Source organism: Suricata suricatta, chromosome 7 (assembly GCF_006229205.1).
Source record: "Suricata suricatta isolate VVHF042 chromosome 7, meerkat_22Aug2017_6uvM2_HiC, whole genome shotgun sequence".
Taxonomy (NCBI): Eukaryota; Metazoa; Chordata; class Mammalia; order Carnivora; family Herpestidae; genus Suricata; species Suricata suricatta.
Genome location: NC_043706.1, coordinates 140,501,774 through 140,519,630, shown reverse-complemented (window position 1 = coordinate 140,519,630; position 17,857 = coordinate 140,501,774). Strand labels below are relative to the sequence as shown.

The window sequence follows — 17,857 nt, the reverse complement described above, 5'->3', positions numbered from 1 at the left end:
AGGAGTTCTGCAGAAAACCAGAACGAGAAGGTGGAGATGACGTGCACATCAACAGCAAACAGGGATCTAACTTGCAGGGAACAGGCTTGAGTTCTGTCTCCAAAAACAGCCTCTGGTACCTTCCTGAAGGCTGACGCTTTGGGTGACCACATCGGAAAGAAGCTTGTGGTGGGAGAGTCCAGTTCATGAACTTGTAAATTCCGAATTCAAATGATCAGTGCTTCATACTTAAGAACAGACAAAGCAGGTTCACAAAAGACTTGAGAAGATATGGTACCAAATAAACAGGACAAGGGAGCACTCCTTGAGGGAAAAGACTGTTGGTAATGATAATACGCAAAAAGAACTCCTTTACCACATAGTCCTGAACTATTTTCTGAAAGGACTGTACACATTCATATTCCCAAAAGGGACTAAGAATTTATTTGAATCCACTTCCTCTCTAGCACTCCTTATTACCCATATTTGTTATTTTAGCCATTCTGGTGCACTTGCTGAGTAACTAAATCAGCATTCTCCTGATTACTAAGAAAGATTATCATTTTTTTCATGTTTATTGTCCATTCAGATCTATACTTTTTCTGAAGCACTTGAAAGTTTCTAGACTATTTTTCTACCGCTTTTTCATTTTATTAATTATTTCTACTGTGTGGTTACACTCATAGCAAATACATTTTCCCATCCTGCAGCTTGCCTCCTCATTCTTTAAAGGTGTTGTGTAACTAAATTTAATTGGACTGAATTAATTTTAAGGTAGATCAAGTGATCAGTCTTCTCTTCATGGTTAGTGAGGTCTTCCCCATTAAAATATTCTTCTGTATCATCTTCTAGAAGCTTTATTGTTATTTCACATTTATGCCCTCAGTGTTCCAAGAATTAATGTCGGTGGTGGTACAGCTTTTTCTCTTTCCCTCACGTGGACACCCGGTTGTCCCAGCACATTTTACTGAAAAGACCATCCTTTTCTATAGGGCTGTCGGTGTCACCTATAACACCTACGTATATCTGGGTCTATCCTTGAGTTCTCTATTTTATTAATCTCTCTGTTTATCCTTGCTTTACTATCACACTGTATGGGGGCGATGAAGGGGCCCAGTTATTTAAGCATCTGACTGTCGATCTCAGCTCCGGTCTCAGGCTTGTGAATTCAAGGCCTGCACTGGACTCCATGCTTGGTGTGGAGCCGACTTTACAAATGAATGAAGTTATTTATTATAACTTTATCATCAACCTTGTTATGCAGTACAGCCCATCTTGCTCCAAAGAGTATCTCACAGCTGTTGCCCTTTGGGTTTCTGTACAGATTTTAAAGCCAGTTGGTCAACTTCTGAAATAATACGGGCAGTACTTTTAACTGAGATATTATAATTAAGGCATCAAACTCATGAACACATTATAATTTCTACATTTGGTCAAGTCTTCTTTAATTTCTCTCAAGAATATAAGGCTTCTTTACTTTACTCATTTTTATCAAACTTATTCTAGATGAGTCTGTTTCTTCACCCAATCTTGTAATCTTTGTATTTTTACTAACAGCCCACTTACAGTATGTGATTTATACCTACCATCTTACTAAGTGTTTCCTCCATGCACGACCTCCTTTACAGTCCTTTCTATTTTTATGTCTTCCCTGGGATTGGGCAGGGCTGGGTAGGGCTTAGATGCAAATGAGCATGTTTTCTCATTTTGTTTTTCTTTTCTGTGAGCCTCCGAGTTGTTTACCCTAAACAACTTGTTTACCCTAAACATGCATCACTGACTTACCAGACACTAACGTTACTTGTACTTTCACCCCTTTCCTACACGATGCAAGCACCCCGGCCTATTTAACTTTATTTCAATCCATTTTATATACCATCAGCTGTTTTTCAAAATTTATATATATTTTTAACTCAACAGATTATCACTCTATACCGATAATGTGCATTTATATTCACCCATGCATTTCCCATTTTCATTGCTCTTTATTCCTTTCTAAAGTCTCTTCAATTTCCTGAGGATCACTTTTCTCTTGCCTAAAAAACATGCTTATTTCCTTTAGCAACCATCTTCTGGTAACGGAGTTTCTTAGTGTTTCCTCATCTGAACAGGTTTTATTTTTGATAGGTACAGAATTCTAGTTCGGCAGTTACTTTCTTTCAACACCTTAAAGATTCTCGTTTTCCAATTATACTTCTGAAAAATGAGCTATGAGTCTTAACTGTGGCTCCTTTGAAGGTAACATTTTCCCTCTCTTTTGCTACTTTTACAATTTCTTCAACACTAGTTTTCTGAAGTTTTACTACAACATGCCTAGGTATGGTTTTTGTTTTACCATTCAGTTTCATTCATCATGACTTTATTGAGTTGGTTTGAAAGTTCAAAGCCACACTCCTCTCAAACACTGCTTCTAGGCCATTCTCTTCTAAAACCCAAATACATAAACTTTCTCACTGGTTTTCTTTCATTTATCACACTGTTTGACTCTCTGCCTGTACATACTGAGTATTTTCTTCTGAGCTACCTTCCAAAGTCACTAATTCTCTCTTCAAATGCTTCTAACCTTCCAGAAAATCTGTTTAATTCCAGTCCATTTTTTCAGGTTAATTTTTCTTTTATATTCCCATTTCTCTGTCATTTTCTCTAACCTGTCCTTTGTCACCTTTTACATGCTAAGCATAGCTCTTAAAAAGTCTAGGTCTGACCATGCTAGTACCTAGAGGAGTCCCTGTAGATTTGTCTTTATCATTTGGTTGTTTCTTCATATTTTTGTTAATGCCATCTCACCTTCTTGTACTCTGGGTTATTTTCTAGAGAATGCCAAACTAGAAGTACTTACTAAAGGGCTTCCAGAAATAATATAAGGCCTAAAATGATGTTACTTTCTTCCAGAAGGGCATACATCAGCCTCTCCCAGGGACCGACTGCTACTAGCACAATCCAAGAAAATTTCTTAAAAGCTGTGAGAACTTGGGGAATTCTGGTTCACTTTTACTCCTAGAACACATAGCCATCAGCATCCCTGTCCTCTAAGCAAAGACTGAGGATGTGGAGGAGTGCACATGGAGGGATTACAGACTCCCACTTCTGTCCCCCGGAGTTGAGCCTCTCAGCTGTCTTCTCCAGATTCCGAAAACATACTCCGTGAAAGGAGTCCCTAGAAGCCAGGCTTATATCTTTAATTATCTGCCCTCAATCTTGCTGGGACTCTGATGTGTTCAAGCAAATGTTTTTTGTTTGTCACTGTGTTCTATTTTACTGGAAATGCTCTGAATTACTAGCTCCAAATTTACTAGCTGCTCTGAATTACCCTGTTAGCCCTTACAAACAAAGAAGTCTATGGCACTGTTGAAGATGTTGCTTTTTAATCTAAATAGATCTAGAACATAACTTCAGGCAGTATGAAATAAAAATATATCAGTATGAAGGCCTGAGGAAGAGAAATAAGGCACATACCACAGAAAGTCTGTCTACGGGCCCGGCCCTATGTTCATTCTTCCTACTGATGTGCCGCTTCCTGACTACCTTTTTACACAGTCACACAGACTATAAAACTTCACCATCCCGCTCAGGTCTTCAAAACAACCTGAACAGAGACAATCTCCACTTCCCACACTCCCACATTTTGTTTAGTTCAGGTATTCTTCAGTACAACAGAAAATAGGCTTTCATTTACAAATTCAACTCAATGAAATATTTATTCCAGGTTTGCTGTGTATAGTAAAGAGTAAAAAATACTAGGGTTTAAGAAAAAGAAGGAAGAGGAGGAGGACGAAAAGAAACTCCCTGCTCTCACGAAATCTGTGAAAATGCTGTTACTCTCCATTTGTTACCTTGACTGCTTTTTAAAATAAGTGGCCTTATTCTCTCTCTCAGAAATGGCTGTGCTCTATCCAGATCCTTTTCCAAGGCAACTCATATACTAGACACACGTATGGAAAAAATTATCTAGAAAAACACACTGTAAACAGGAGTAAGTCAACACTTCAAATAAGGAATCCATCATTGTTCTTGATGAGTGTCCTTTGTCAAAGTGCTCGGCATACACTTTGTGACACGCAAACACCTCCAAGACCCCTTTCGGCACATCCTACTCCTATTCGTTTCACCTTTTCTTGCAGAACCACAGTGTTAAGATTATATAGACTTCTACCACAACAAAGCAGTACAATTATCATCCAAATAAAAAATGTTTAAAACCAGTGAAAACCAACATATCTGCAAAACAAAATCTTCCTAACCTTAAAAATGAACCAATTTCTACTGCCCAAGAACCAAGAAACAACAGCTCAAGAGTGTTAGAGTGCATACCACTGGGATTCTAATACAACCAAAACTGTCAAGGTCATCCTTCTCAAAATGCTGTAAGTAGAGAATAAAAAAAAATTAATCATAGCAGCTGCTTTGTCTACTGCAACCAATTTCCAAGTTAATATCATTTGCCTTGCATTAAAATTCATTCTGTGTTGATTTATCATGCTAGTTCTGCAGCTTCATTCAATTAAAACAATGTCACAACACATTCAAAGAAAATCATTTCAAACAGCCTGAGTTAACTGCAACTTTAAAGGCCAAAAATGGGAAAGAAAGAAGGCAGAGGAAAGACATTCATTAATCCCACTGTTTTAAATACAGATCTTCTCTGTGACTCACCAATTATACTTCTGCTAAATGGCATGTTAATTGCTAAAGAAAAGGTTACAAACAATCACGTCTAATGCTGTTAGTTGCTCCTCACTTCTTTTTAAATAGAAATGATGGATTTCTCCTGATGACAAAATATTATAGCAAATCTTTACATTAACTTTTTAAGAAATCACAATTAAAAATAAAACCTTCTGAGACACACTATCAAAACACATAACTAATAAAACATGGCTTTCCAAAAGCATCTCAGTGAAACACTTCTAGGAGCTATTAAAGAGTAATTTCTGCTTAACATTTTGTAAAAACAATTTTAAAAAGAACACACACTTCTTTTGGATTTTTTTTGTACAACAGATTGATAATGTTTTAAAATATTGTGTCTGGTACTTATAAGGTGATTTTATTTTAGACACCTTGCAACCTTAAATTACATATCATATGTGACAAAGTAGGCATAAAACACATGTGGAAATGTGTATTTGTTGAAGTCTTTCACTAGCAAATAACAAAAAAAGGTACCAACTCTAATGCAGTCAACACTAGTGAGCCTATCTTATGCAAGTGTGTTAAAATGAAAAAAGAGTCACGGCTATTTGGTAGTACAACTGGTTTTAATATAACAGAATGAAATTTTGTTTGATTTACTGTTCTACTGATTGGCTCTAGACTTATCGCAGTTAAGGAGAAAATATTAACAATACAGATTCAATCAAAAGTGTGCTATGTCTCTAGTCATTCACTGTGAACAGCACAATGTTCTTCCAGTATTCAAAAACCATTATCCAATTCAGCATAGAAGTTGCTCTTGTCATTTACGAACAAATGAAGTCTCAACACATCTTTTCGATTTTCATATTCATCTACTCATGAATGCAAATGAAAAAACCAATCAATATTCATGTCAGAACTATGTTCAATCAATTCAAACCATAGGTATTGGCGAGAGACACAAAGTTCAGTAAAATCAATGATAGCACTATGTAACATACACACACACACACACCAAAAACAAAAAACAGAATGAAAATATCAAAATGTCTTGTGCCTTTTGGAGATGAAGGTCTTATACCTTTTCTACTTTCATTTTTATTCTGGATAAGCAAGTAAGTCTCCTTATGCTACATAATCATTATTACAGGAAGCTTTTTTACAAAACCTTTCATATTTTGACCTTTATAAACATCTTCTCTTGACGGCACAAGACTACGCAGGAGTCATTTACACCAGCAGGTATAAAGGCAGGAAGAGTAAGCAGTAATAACCAAAATAGGAAACTGTGACATATAAATGTGTATATCTTAAATCATACGAAATCTTTATCCTTTGAGTATGAGATATAATTGGGAGAGAAGCTGAAAGCACTCAAAACAAACTCAGGTGAGTAAGATAGATGATTATTTTTCTAGAAGCTAAAGAACAAGTGCTTCAGAAACCATTATTTAACCAATTAAAATAAAATTTGAGAAATTTCTGAACTCTGTAAGAGTTCCTGTACTGCATATATCTTATTTAGTAATTTTTTAAAATGAGAATGAACAAAACCACTATAAGATATCTGTGAACATTTTGAATTATCCAAAAATCTGAAAAAAATATTAGCTTCTTCTATGTGCTACAGACTTCATGAAGCACTGTGGATTAAAAAAAAAAAAAAAGAAGAAGAAGAAAGGCCAGGTACTAGTTTCTGACATGAGATGAGCTGCCAAGAGACCCGTGCGTCACTGTGGGCTCGCGGGGACGTGCGGGGGAGGGGAGGGCGCACAGTGCTCGGAAACCCTCACTTTGCACAGGACAACTGTCTCCAGGAATCAGTACACAAAATCACCGAAGTGAGAACACGTGAGCTCAACGGTACGTGTTGACGTGTTTTGTGGGAAGACAGGAAAAAGAGAAAGGCGTTACAAGAAGAAAAATTAAAAGTACCTGCCATTTTTTATAGAACAGAGAATTATGCGTCTAAACATAAGGGTAACAGCAAAAATAAAGGTTTAAAAAGTAGTTAGGGACTTTTTAAAGAGCCTTGTGGAAAAGTCTGGACTTTACACTGTCAAAAATACTGTCTTGTTGGCTTTCACTGCCTTCATATTTTTATTTTAATTGGTTAAGTAATGTTTGTTTTTCTGAAGCACTCATTCTTTAGCTTCTAGAAAAATAACCCTGAGATCTCAGGATAAATTCCAAGTGACAAAATCAGTGATGTCACAGAAACAAAACAAATGTTATTTCCACCTTCCATTTCAACATGGAAGCTAACATGCGTGCAAGGACTATGCCACTCAACACTGCTTAGGTGCTGAGTACACAGAGGCAGGCTTTATTCTGAGTGTTCCAGTGTGAGAGCATGCCTATGCTTATTGGTCCTTTACATGCAAGTCACTTAATCCTCGGAACGCTTCTGGAAGACAGTTACCATTATCATCAGGATTTAATTCGTGAGAGGTGACAAAAGGAGTCCCAATCCCACAACATCCAGATCAGATCTAGAATTTTGGAGCTTTGTTAGTATAATGCCTTTCTTCTAAAAACCTTAAACTATATACCTAATCACACCAGAACTCATGTTTAGTTTCTCATCCCTGTTAATCATTCAAAATGTTTGGTATGAAGCTTAAAAAACTCTCTTCAGATTCAAGTTTAGAGGCCAGCTGTGTTTTTATTATTTCTTTTTAACATCCCCAAACATGCCATCACTACATCACTGCTGTCTTTCCAGTACCTTCACCTATCACTGACTGGGATCACAGCTTCAATAATCATCTTATGTACATCCTTTTTACGTTAACTGAACCTTTTATATAAATAAACATCTTTATGTGATTACTTGCTCCATGTAGTTCAATGAAAAATATGTATGATTTAAAAAGAAAGGGAAAGAGAAGAATAGGACTGAGTAAAACTGAGCTTACAAGCATCACTTCAAACCCAGAAGATGAGTCTACAAGATTAAATATGTAGTTCTTACCACTGATTATGAATACTATCAGGGCTCTCTGAAATTGATGTTTTAAGTTTTGGTGCATAAATATTATCACCTCATACATATTTGAAAATTATTAATTCCACTCTAAAAGCTGCCTGCCTTTTTTTTTTTTTTATCACAGGATTTATTAGTCACATGTGATAGCTTTTATGCCACGCTGGCTCAACGTTCCTACAACGTTGAGAACAAGGAAGTTTACCGAGGCTTTTAATTACTTTTTCTGTTAACAGATAATGTTTTTCCTCTGTTACTCTTGGTTCCTCTATAATATTAAGTTACAAAATCTTCTCCTTCGGTATTCTCTACTTTAAGTGAACAGTACCACTCACTGGCGAAGCCCTCTCTCATTCTTAGCCTCCATATATCATAGAGTAAGAAATCTTTTTTTTTGTTTGTTTATTTACTTTTTCAGAGAGAGACAGACAGAGCATGAGTGGAGGAGGGGCAGAAAAAGGAGGAGATCCAGAATCTGAAGCAGGTTCCAGGATCCAGGTTCCGAGCTGTCAGCACAGAGCCCGATGCGGAGCTTGAACCCACAGACCTATGAAATCATGACCTGAGCCAAAGTTGGACATTTAGCCAACTGAGCCACCCAGGCTAAGCATCTTAAAAGTTTCCCTTATCTACTCCGTCCCCATCCTCCCTTCCAACTGCAAGGCCTCAGTCCCGCCCCTGCTGCTGCAGAACAGCACCGTGAGGGCAGGATCTCTCGGGGGCCTAGCAGGGGCCACACACATAGCAGAGTGCCAAAATTCCACTGCTCTATACTGAGAGATCTTTTCAGTCTTCATGTTTCTAATTACTTTACAAATTTTAGATTTCTCCTTTGTTTTAATCTGTTAAAACTGCAAATTTATACTGCTTTCATACAGTGTCATAAAAGGCAAGAAACTAATAAAGCAATCCTGTTCTCTAACCCCAAAGAATACAACAGAGATACATTTTTTAAAGCTCAATTATTCCTTATCAAATAATAAAGAAAAGATGATCACACCAATATGAAGCACGGAAATGGCCAAGTTCATTCTAGGGAGGCCGCTTACTGATGATACGGATTTGGAACTTGAGAAAAACAGTGCTCTATGGTAGGGAGAACCAGATTTCAGCAAGTGCCTAATTTAATTACAAATTGTTTCTTTCAGAGACCTGAATTTATTATGACATGTAATGCTTTCCCAATGAAATAATTAAGTGAATTTAGTTCCAAGGCTATTTGTTGAAAAATTTTGATTGCAACGTTCCTAAAGTTAAAGCAGGTTCCATCAAAAACTACAGTTTTCAGCTCAAATTCAAACCAAAACAAAGTATAAACAGGAGTTCATTCACTGACAGAATAAATGTAGGTCATCTACTGTGCACAGGCCTTAGGATGGGTGGTCAAGTGCAAGTGCTACAGCCTCTGACTCCCCCCAGAGCCCATTCTGTTTGCCAGGTTTGGAGGGAAGAGGGTTGGGTTCAGGAAGATTCTACTACTCACTGAGTTCCAGGGGACAATGCTCGCTCCAGATGGGCCAATAGATCAACATCTTGAATTTTCCTTTAAGATCCAACAGAAACACCTCAATGTTTAAGAAATATGAATAGCCCTGAAAATCAGATTTCTCTCCAATTTTTGTTATGTTCCTTTGGTTATTTCAGGGACAGTATGAGAGAGATGGAGGTTAGCTAGCTATCAGTGATTAGGTATGCAGCTGATTGATAAGTCCCTGAGAGCAATGACTTTAACAGATCAGATCCTAACAAACTCTTTTTGGATGAGATAAATGATAGACAAAACTCTGTTATCTCAGCTGAAAACATTTGCTTACAAGGAATACTCCCCTAAAAATAAACTTCATTTTCTAATGTGTTCTTCTGAACACTAATTTCCTTTTAAATATTAAAATACATTTGTAACAAAATAAAGCCTTAGCATTTTAAGACTGAAAAGGCTTATTCTTTTTAAAACTGTTACACTGTGAGAAAACCTGAGCTAAACAAAAATTTGTTTTCAGGCTATCTTGAAATCTTTTTTGGAATAACTTCTATTAACATCCTAACAAATTCAAAGTATCTCAGACCATAGAGACCCTAATAAATATCTGATATACGGCAGGCCTTAATATGCCCTAAAAGGGAAACTTCCAAACCAAAAACAAAAAGATGAGAAAACCATGAAATTAACCCTCACCAAATTGATCTGTTTAAAGTTCATGGGGCACCTGGGTGGCTCACTCCATTAAGCGTCTAACTCTTGGTTTTGGCCCAGGTCGGGATCTCACAATTCGTGGGTTTGAGCCCCGCACAGGGCCTCTGCGCCGACAGCGTGGAGCCTGCCTGGGATTTTCTCTCTCTCTTTCAAGATAAGTAAATTAAGTAAATAAAGTTCAAAAGCAACAATAACAGTTTCTCTGCCTAAAGCTTAAAGATATGCTCAATATCTTCAAATGGTACTACCAAATTAAAATCTCCAACAGATTAATAATCTGAAACATTTCACAACTCCACTCAATAAAAATATATACCAACCTTCCTGAAAATCAACAATCTATTTCAATGGTTTTATGTGTAAACAACTATCAAAGAGAGATGTGTGGATGTTATTTTCAATGCATTACATTTTCACTCATAATTAACATCACATCCAGGCAAAAACTAAGCCTTAACCTTGGTACAGAAAAAGGAGACTTTGAAGATGATTAAATTTGATTTAATGTCTATTTGTTTCTAAGAACAAAGGTGGAAGTAGTTTCTACGAGAAGATTCTTGATTAATTCTTTCAACACAATAAGGAAGCCACAATAGTCAGAGGAACAAAGGCCTAAAGAAAAATATCAAACTGCACTGCCCCCTCTTCTCCTCCTAATCCATCCCAAACAAATGCTAGCTCAACATCCAATATGCAGAAGACAATCTTGAGAAATGGAAGAAAACCAATAACCCTATACTATATACTAAATCAGAAGGTATGGCTACCCAGATTTTATCTGTGAACTCAGGAAAATTGAATTGAAAGGGAACTTAAAACTCTTGCTCCACCATTAACACAGATTATTATTATGAGACTACAGGATGTTATGAGTAATTATAAACCTCTATTATAAATTACAGTTGCCAGGCTGGGATCCTTGTTGGAAAAACTATTTGAAAAAGCATTTATCCATCTTACAAACCTTTAACGCTTGTCATCATGATAGCCTACACCCATGGCCCACCTTCAAAGCTATCAACATTCAAAACTAAAACCCATTTTAAAAACATCAGAAAATCAAAGTTATATTCATACTAAATATCTGGAGAACATCTCACTACAATTTCATCTCACGTCCCAAACAAAGTTCGGCCATATAATCTGTTCATGTATATATACTAGAATGACTACAATCCCTAAGAGCTAGACCTTGACAATATTTGGAATTTATCTACCACTGTGGCAGATCCTATAAAACAATTTCTCACAACTCAAAACTGAATAACAAGGCAAATTCAATGACAGAATTATCACTGACTCATCAAAACATAACATCTTCTACTTATATCAATCAGACTTAACTTCATTCACATACTGCTTTATGAAATCTCCATGGATTCAAACAAGTCCTTAATAACGTAATCAGCCAAATTACCAGTTTGATGGCCTGTGTACAACTTTCATCTTCTTTCACATCTGTCACTTTATGAATGGATGATAAACTTAAATGAATTAATGCAATGTATTTTAACTTTCATCCGGGAATGTGGGATCCTTCAAGGACAGGAAAATTTTTTTCATGTTCACAATCACGAGAACGATACTGAGCGCTCCATCAGATTCCAAACAGTTGTTCTCTATATTCCGTTGAACCGTTTGGGGGGTGGGGGGTGGGGACGCCTTATAATTTAATGGACAAAGAAACAGATTCTAAAAAATTAACACATGCTCAAAGTCAGTGTGATAGTCTGGATGACTTTTCAGCAAATAACTATTCCAGTCCCCTTCTCACCGAGTGACTCGATAATGCAGTTTCTTAACCTCAGTGCTACAGACATGCGGGGCAGGATAATCATTTGCTGTGAGGGAGCGGCCCTGTTCACTACAGAATGTTCAGGAACATTCCTGGCATTTACCTACTAGATGCCACTTAGTACCCCTTCCCCTTGTGCTTTTGCGAGCCCAAAGTATCTCCAGATATCGTCAAATGTCCAAGAGGGGCAAAATTCTCCATAGGTGACAATCACTGAGCTGACAGCACGTTAGTAGGACAGGAGCAGAGGCCTTAGTGCAGAAGCAATCCGGCTGGGCTCTGGCAGTGAGGGGCGTGCTCTGAGCGGCTACTGCCCCTCTGGACCAAGCCCAGCAAGAACACAGCTCTAAACCCACCTGCAACTGGCCTCCATCAAGTTCGGCTAAGCCCAACCAGCAGAATCTCGGCCACCATACAGTAAAGGCTAAAGAGCACAAACCCCAATGTTTGTTATTTTACGGCAGTAAGTTTTAGAGTAGCTTACTTTGGAGCATGATTGTGACAACTGTTGACAAATACAGCCAGTAAGGGAGGAAAGCCAAGATTCAAAACTGAGGCCTGTCTGGCTCAAAACCACACTACTATACAACGATGTCGAAGAGTTTTTTCAACAGAATTAATATCCCTACCTCCAGGATGGCTTGGTACACAGCAGAGATGCAATATAAGTCTGCTTCGTTAATACAAATATTAATAAATATCAACTTTGAAAACAATCTCAGTTCAGTTTCAGTGTACTCCTGTTACCTTCCCCGTCCCACATCGTTAAGCCACTGACTCAGAAACATCATGAAGAACAGTATACCGCCCTATTTCATTTCTCAATCTAAAATTTTTTTCTCCTATCAGTCCCAGAGCTATACATAATCAAATCCAAAATAATACTTCCAAATTAACACATCTGTAAAATAAGTTGCTATGTGCAAATGCAAAGGCCAAGTTTAAAAGAAAAGCTGAGTAGGATTTGAAGGAGTGCAGCTTTCACACGGTCGTGCACCACAGATGTTTGGAGTACATCTGCCGATTTATTTACCAGACACAATATCCAACGCAGTGAGAACACAGACAACACGCCCGCCCTCACAGACCCTGCATTCTGGGTAATGCTCATACAGCATCACGGCGTTTTTCAAGTGTTCTACATGTACTGACTCACTTAGAACTCCTCAGAAACCTGTGAGAGACTTACTATCTCCTTAGGGATGAACATAAACAACTGTAATTTGCCCGAAGTCAAAAAGAAAGCTGGCAGAACCGGCCTGCCGTCCAGGTCTGAGTCCATCCTTCCGACTACTTTGTCACATGCCTCTCCAGAGCTTTAATAATTTGAGTCAAATAGGATGAATTCATTCACAAAATCAAGCTTACATACAAATGGGAGGGGTGGGAGAGAAGCATAATTCATGATCTTTAAGATATACTAAGTGAAAAACTGCCAGAATAAGAATGCATATTTGTTTCACTGTGGCCAATATCGAACTCATAATTCTGAAATCAATCTTTTCCCATACTGCCAAAATCTTATGCATTCCCCTACTTTACTTTGATGCTATTTTCTTCCCAAAGCTGACATAAAGTTCCTAATATAGATCACATAAAGTTCTTAATACAGATCACACAAAATAGCTATTATTCATTTGGCATTTAATAACCTCAAAGAAAAAATTTAATTAATTTAATTCTTATAACTTATTTTTAAATAGAAATCTCATTTTTAAATAGAACTTAAATTCTTGTAATAGAAAATTAAAATTAGGGCATTAAAAATTATCTGGAGAACCAAAATGGTTTTATATCCATTTCTCTCCTCTTGTAAATTATAACTAAATTTCTCACTTAAAAAGCATTGTTAAAATAGAAATTTTGAAGTGCCAACCCAGACACACCCCTGCCTACTTGATATGCCCACTCCTTGACATCTACCTTTAAACCCAATACCTCTACATCAGAACTGTTGAATCTCCACCTCCCCAACGGGCTCCTGCCTCAGTCTTTCCACCTCAGGGACTGATGATTCTATTTCTCCAACTGATCAAAACCTTTGAGCTCTACCAGACTTTCCTTCACACTCAATATCCATGTGCTATTGGCTCTAAGTTAACAATCCATGTGAGATCCAAGAATTCCTAAGTCCTCTTGCTCAAGTTCCTCTTCTGTCCCCTAGCTGGTGTCCCTGTTGCCACCACTGCCCACAGCACCAAGAATGAATCTATTAAAACCCAAGTGTTCACATCACTCCTTGACTCGAAACATCTGACTGGCTTCCGACTTCACCCAGAGTAGTGTCTGAAAGCCCTCCTGGGTCCCGCAGCCCCTCTGCTCTCTAACCTTGCATCTTACCCCACTTCCCAGGCACACCCATGCCTGTCACTGTACTTGCTGTTCACTCTGCCTGGAATGTTCTACTCCCAAATAATTTCCATGCCTTCCTCCCTATCACTTTGTTCACATCTCTGCATCCTCTCCATCTCAAAATAGATACCTTTACTGTAAGTACACAGTCACCAGTTAGGTGCTTAGCTCATCTTATTTTTTTCCACAGCACTTTCCGTACCTACATATTCCTTTGTTGTCGGTCTCTGCCACTACAGTGTCTGCTCCACAGGGGCAGAGGCATTGTGTAATGCACCACAGTACCTGCCTCCTGGAACAACGCTTGGCAAAAGAACCACCTGTCAGCACCGCTTATTCTGATGATAAACAAATAAGAGCAGTCTCCTCAAATGTTAACATGCATCAGAATCCTCTACACGGTTTGGAAGGCAAGTTGCTGTGTCCTGCCCCTTCAGTTTCTGATTCACCTAGACTGGGGTGGGGCTTGAATGTTTACAAGTTCCCAGAAGGTACTACAGTCCTGGGACCACATTTTGAGATCCATAGACCTAAACAATGTTTTGTTGTAAGACGCCTGTCAGCAACAGGAGTTTACCCTGGCAATGAATCCCAATTGGCGGAAGAAAGAAAGAGAGAGAAAAGATTACTCCAGACCCACACTATCATATATATCCCTTCTGACTTAGAGAATTATATGAAACATGTCTTAAATAATACAATATAAATACCCCTTCCCTGAACAGGACTTTCCCCCCCCAAAAGAGGGGGAACCAGAAGAAACGTGTCATAAATAATGTAATATAATTATCCCTTCCCTGAAAAGGATTTTTTTCCTCCCAGAAGAACGGCGACTAGGCAGACCAAGGTTATATTCTTTACAAGGTCTTATGATCCTACATATTCTGTGTTAACGACTAGTGCCGAGACGTTATCCTTCGGAGTTTAAACAGTGAGATGAGAAGGCCGATACCCTTTAGGAGATACTGAAACACCAAACAGCAGGAGACTCCAATTAGGACAGCTGCCCCAATCGTAAGCTTCCATCTGTAGGAATCATTCCAGCCCTCAAGGGTGGGGCCAGAGTGACCATGTCTCGGTTATGTTACTTAACCTCCCATCCTCAGTCATGGCAGATTAGTCCAAAATACCTTTTCTCTCCTAAGAACCTGAAATTTGAAGATAAAGTCTGGGAGTCACTGAAGCCAAATAATGTTAAGAGCAAAGGTCTCAAAGACAAAGGCCAAATTCCTAACGCTGAGCTTCTCTGAGCTTATCCAGAATTGTTTATATATGTGCAACCAAAAATACTTATCAAAGTAAATGTATGAACTTTAAAGAAACTGTATTAGAAATGCAACATGTGGGGTGCCTGGGTGGCTCAGTCATTTGAGTGTCAGACTTTGGCTCAGGTCATGATCTCAGGGTTTGTGAGTTCAAGCTCCAAATCAAGGCTCTGTACTGACAGCTCGGAGCCTGGATCCTACTTCAGATTCTGTGTCTCCCTCACTCTTTGTCCCTTCCTGGTTCATACCGACCTGGTCTCTCTCCCAAAAATAAACAGGAAGGAAGGAAGGAGGGAAGGAGGGAGGGAGGGAGGGAAGGAAGGAGGGAGGAAGGGAGGGAGGGAGGGAGGGAGGGAAGGAAGGAAGGAAGGAAGGAAAAGAAAGAAAAAGAAATGCAACTTGTGAAATGTCAAAGCTTTTTTCCATTAATCCAACTTAAGACATTTATTTTCCATCTTTAGACTAGTATACTGTCCATATACTCAATGAGTCTTAGAGTATACATCACATTTTGACCTTATAATACCAACTCCTTTTTTGCAGAATAGCTCTCTGAATCCTGCAAAATGCCACCAAATTGCCTTTTTATTTAATAACTGGAACCAATCTGTACAAATACTATGTATATTGGGAGTTTATGTTAAAGAACAAAAACACAGGCTCTTGTTTTAAGCACCTACTGTTCTGAGGAGGAGAAACAAAAAAATAAATTTTAAAATATCAGAGAGTAAGTGCCACTGCAGAAAAATAGAGAGACTTATGTGAAACAATGAGTAACCAGATTGCTTTTAGATAAAATGGGGAGAGGGGACCTCTCTGAAGTAACATTTATGCTAAAATCTCAATCAGTGTACAGCTGACCTAAAAGCACTGGGGCTGAGAAGAGACCTGACTTGTTCTAACAGCCAATGTGGCTACAGGGTACTGAGGAAGAGGAGAAATCACTCAGGATGAAGTCAGAGATAGAAAGAACCATATGACGCAGGGTTCTGTAACACACACAGAGTTTGGAGCTAATTAACTGGTACAGGACAAGCTTACTACTTGCAACAAGACATGTATGGAGTAGAGCTGAGCAAGAAACAAGATTGAAAAAGACAAAATACAAGAAAAAACTTATCAAGAGCGCTTATCATAAAAATTTTAGACCTGAAAGGAACCTCAGCTGTCATAGTCCAGCCTCTCATTTTACTGAAAGGATGACAGGGCCCAGGCTGTGGCTTCTCCGAGATCAGGTTAAAGATGAGGAGAGAACTCTATCTGGTGCTCTCTGTGACGTGAAGACCAAAGCTCTTTCCGTATTCCCGGCCTTGATTTGAAATCTAAAACCAAGTCTTTACCATGTGCATTTTCAAAAGTGACCTAACAGCACTTAAGTGAAAACACATTTTAAAAACGGTTTTAAACTGTCCAAGCCGAACTATTCATGCCTCTAGTCCCTGACCGGGCAGTGTTTCAAAGCAGCTGACAATGCTTAAGTATTTACCACCACACATATCCCTTCCCATAGTATGTGAAGCAGAAAAAAATTGAATAAAACAACAAGATACTTACATCTGGATATTCTTTTACAGGCACATAAAGTTTCTCTTGTAACTGAACAATAGGTCCCACAGCGTCAGGCAACTCTGCACTCCTTTTCTCTGTACTGCCATTTAATGTGTCATTGTACATGTCTTTCCGTACTCTGCTAATTTCTGTTAAAAGTAAAAATTTTAAATGTGTTAGACAAAAAAATATTCTTGCTAGTCCAGGAAAATGAAATTATAAAAAGAAGGTGGGGGGGGGGCTCACTGATATGGTGTTAAAGTAAGGAGTAAAGAATTGTTAACCTATTCTGCCATTCCCTGGATTAAGTCTATGTTTAACAGAACTATAGCCTTAATTAATTTCTACCAGGAATCAAATTTCTATCAACGAAATAATATATTTTATTTAAATTAACTTCAGAGCCCAGGCTCTTAACCACTCTGAGATAAACCTGCTATTTTACCTAAATTCTCCATGCCTAAATGAGGCCATTCATTCCACATGAGAACTTTAGTCAAATAAGAATGCCTATCACACAAAACTAATACCAAAGGCTCTTTTATACTTCAGAACTAACCTGTCTGAATGAGATTTAAACTGGACTACTTCCATAGCTATTTTAGGTCTCTGGGTAAACAGACGTCCAACAGATAATACAGATTTTAAGTTCAGCAGAAGTCTAAAGTTTAATATACAAATATTAGTTAAGGCTACAGGAATAGAAGAGATTTCTTAGAGAGGATCTAGGGAGAAGGGTGGACTAACTGAATCCTAGGAAAAGCAACATTTAAGGAGTAAAGAAAAAAAAAGATCCAAACCAAGAAATGGAGGTGAAGAGAAGTAGGGAAGGGAGGTGTCAAAGTGGCTTAAGAATAACAGAACCAAAGACAAGGTGGTCAACAGTGTCCAATACCACAAACTCATGGTAGGGCAAAGAGCAAAACAGGGTACCTTGGATTTGACCACTAAGCCACTGGTGACCAGAGAAGTTTCAAGGAAAGATGGTTAAAAGAGCTCAAACTACATTGCATTAATGAATGAAATATAAGAAAGAAGGCAGAAATACCTAGGGTCAATGACTTTAAAAAAAAAAAGTTTGTTTATTCTGAGAGACAGAGAGC

The 17,857-nt window shown here is 38.2% G+C and overlaps 1 protein-coding gene across 1 annotated transcript in view; it reads right to left on the bottom strand.

The window, feature by feature from the left end:
• QKI (QKI, KH domain containing RNA binding) overlaps positions 1–16,937 on the bottom strand; it is a gene marked incomplete at its 5' end in the record, with an annotated part of 109,962 nt that extends 93,025 nt beyond the window's left edge. The window contains one exon of the mRNA XM_029944343.1: positions 16,761–16,937. Coding sequence (XP_029800203.1) covers positions 16,761–16,937 — 177 coding nt within the window. The remainder of the gene's footprint in view (positions 1–16,760) is intronic.
• Positions 16,938–17,857: the final 920 nt, after the last annotated feature.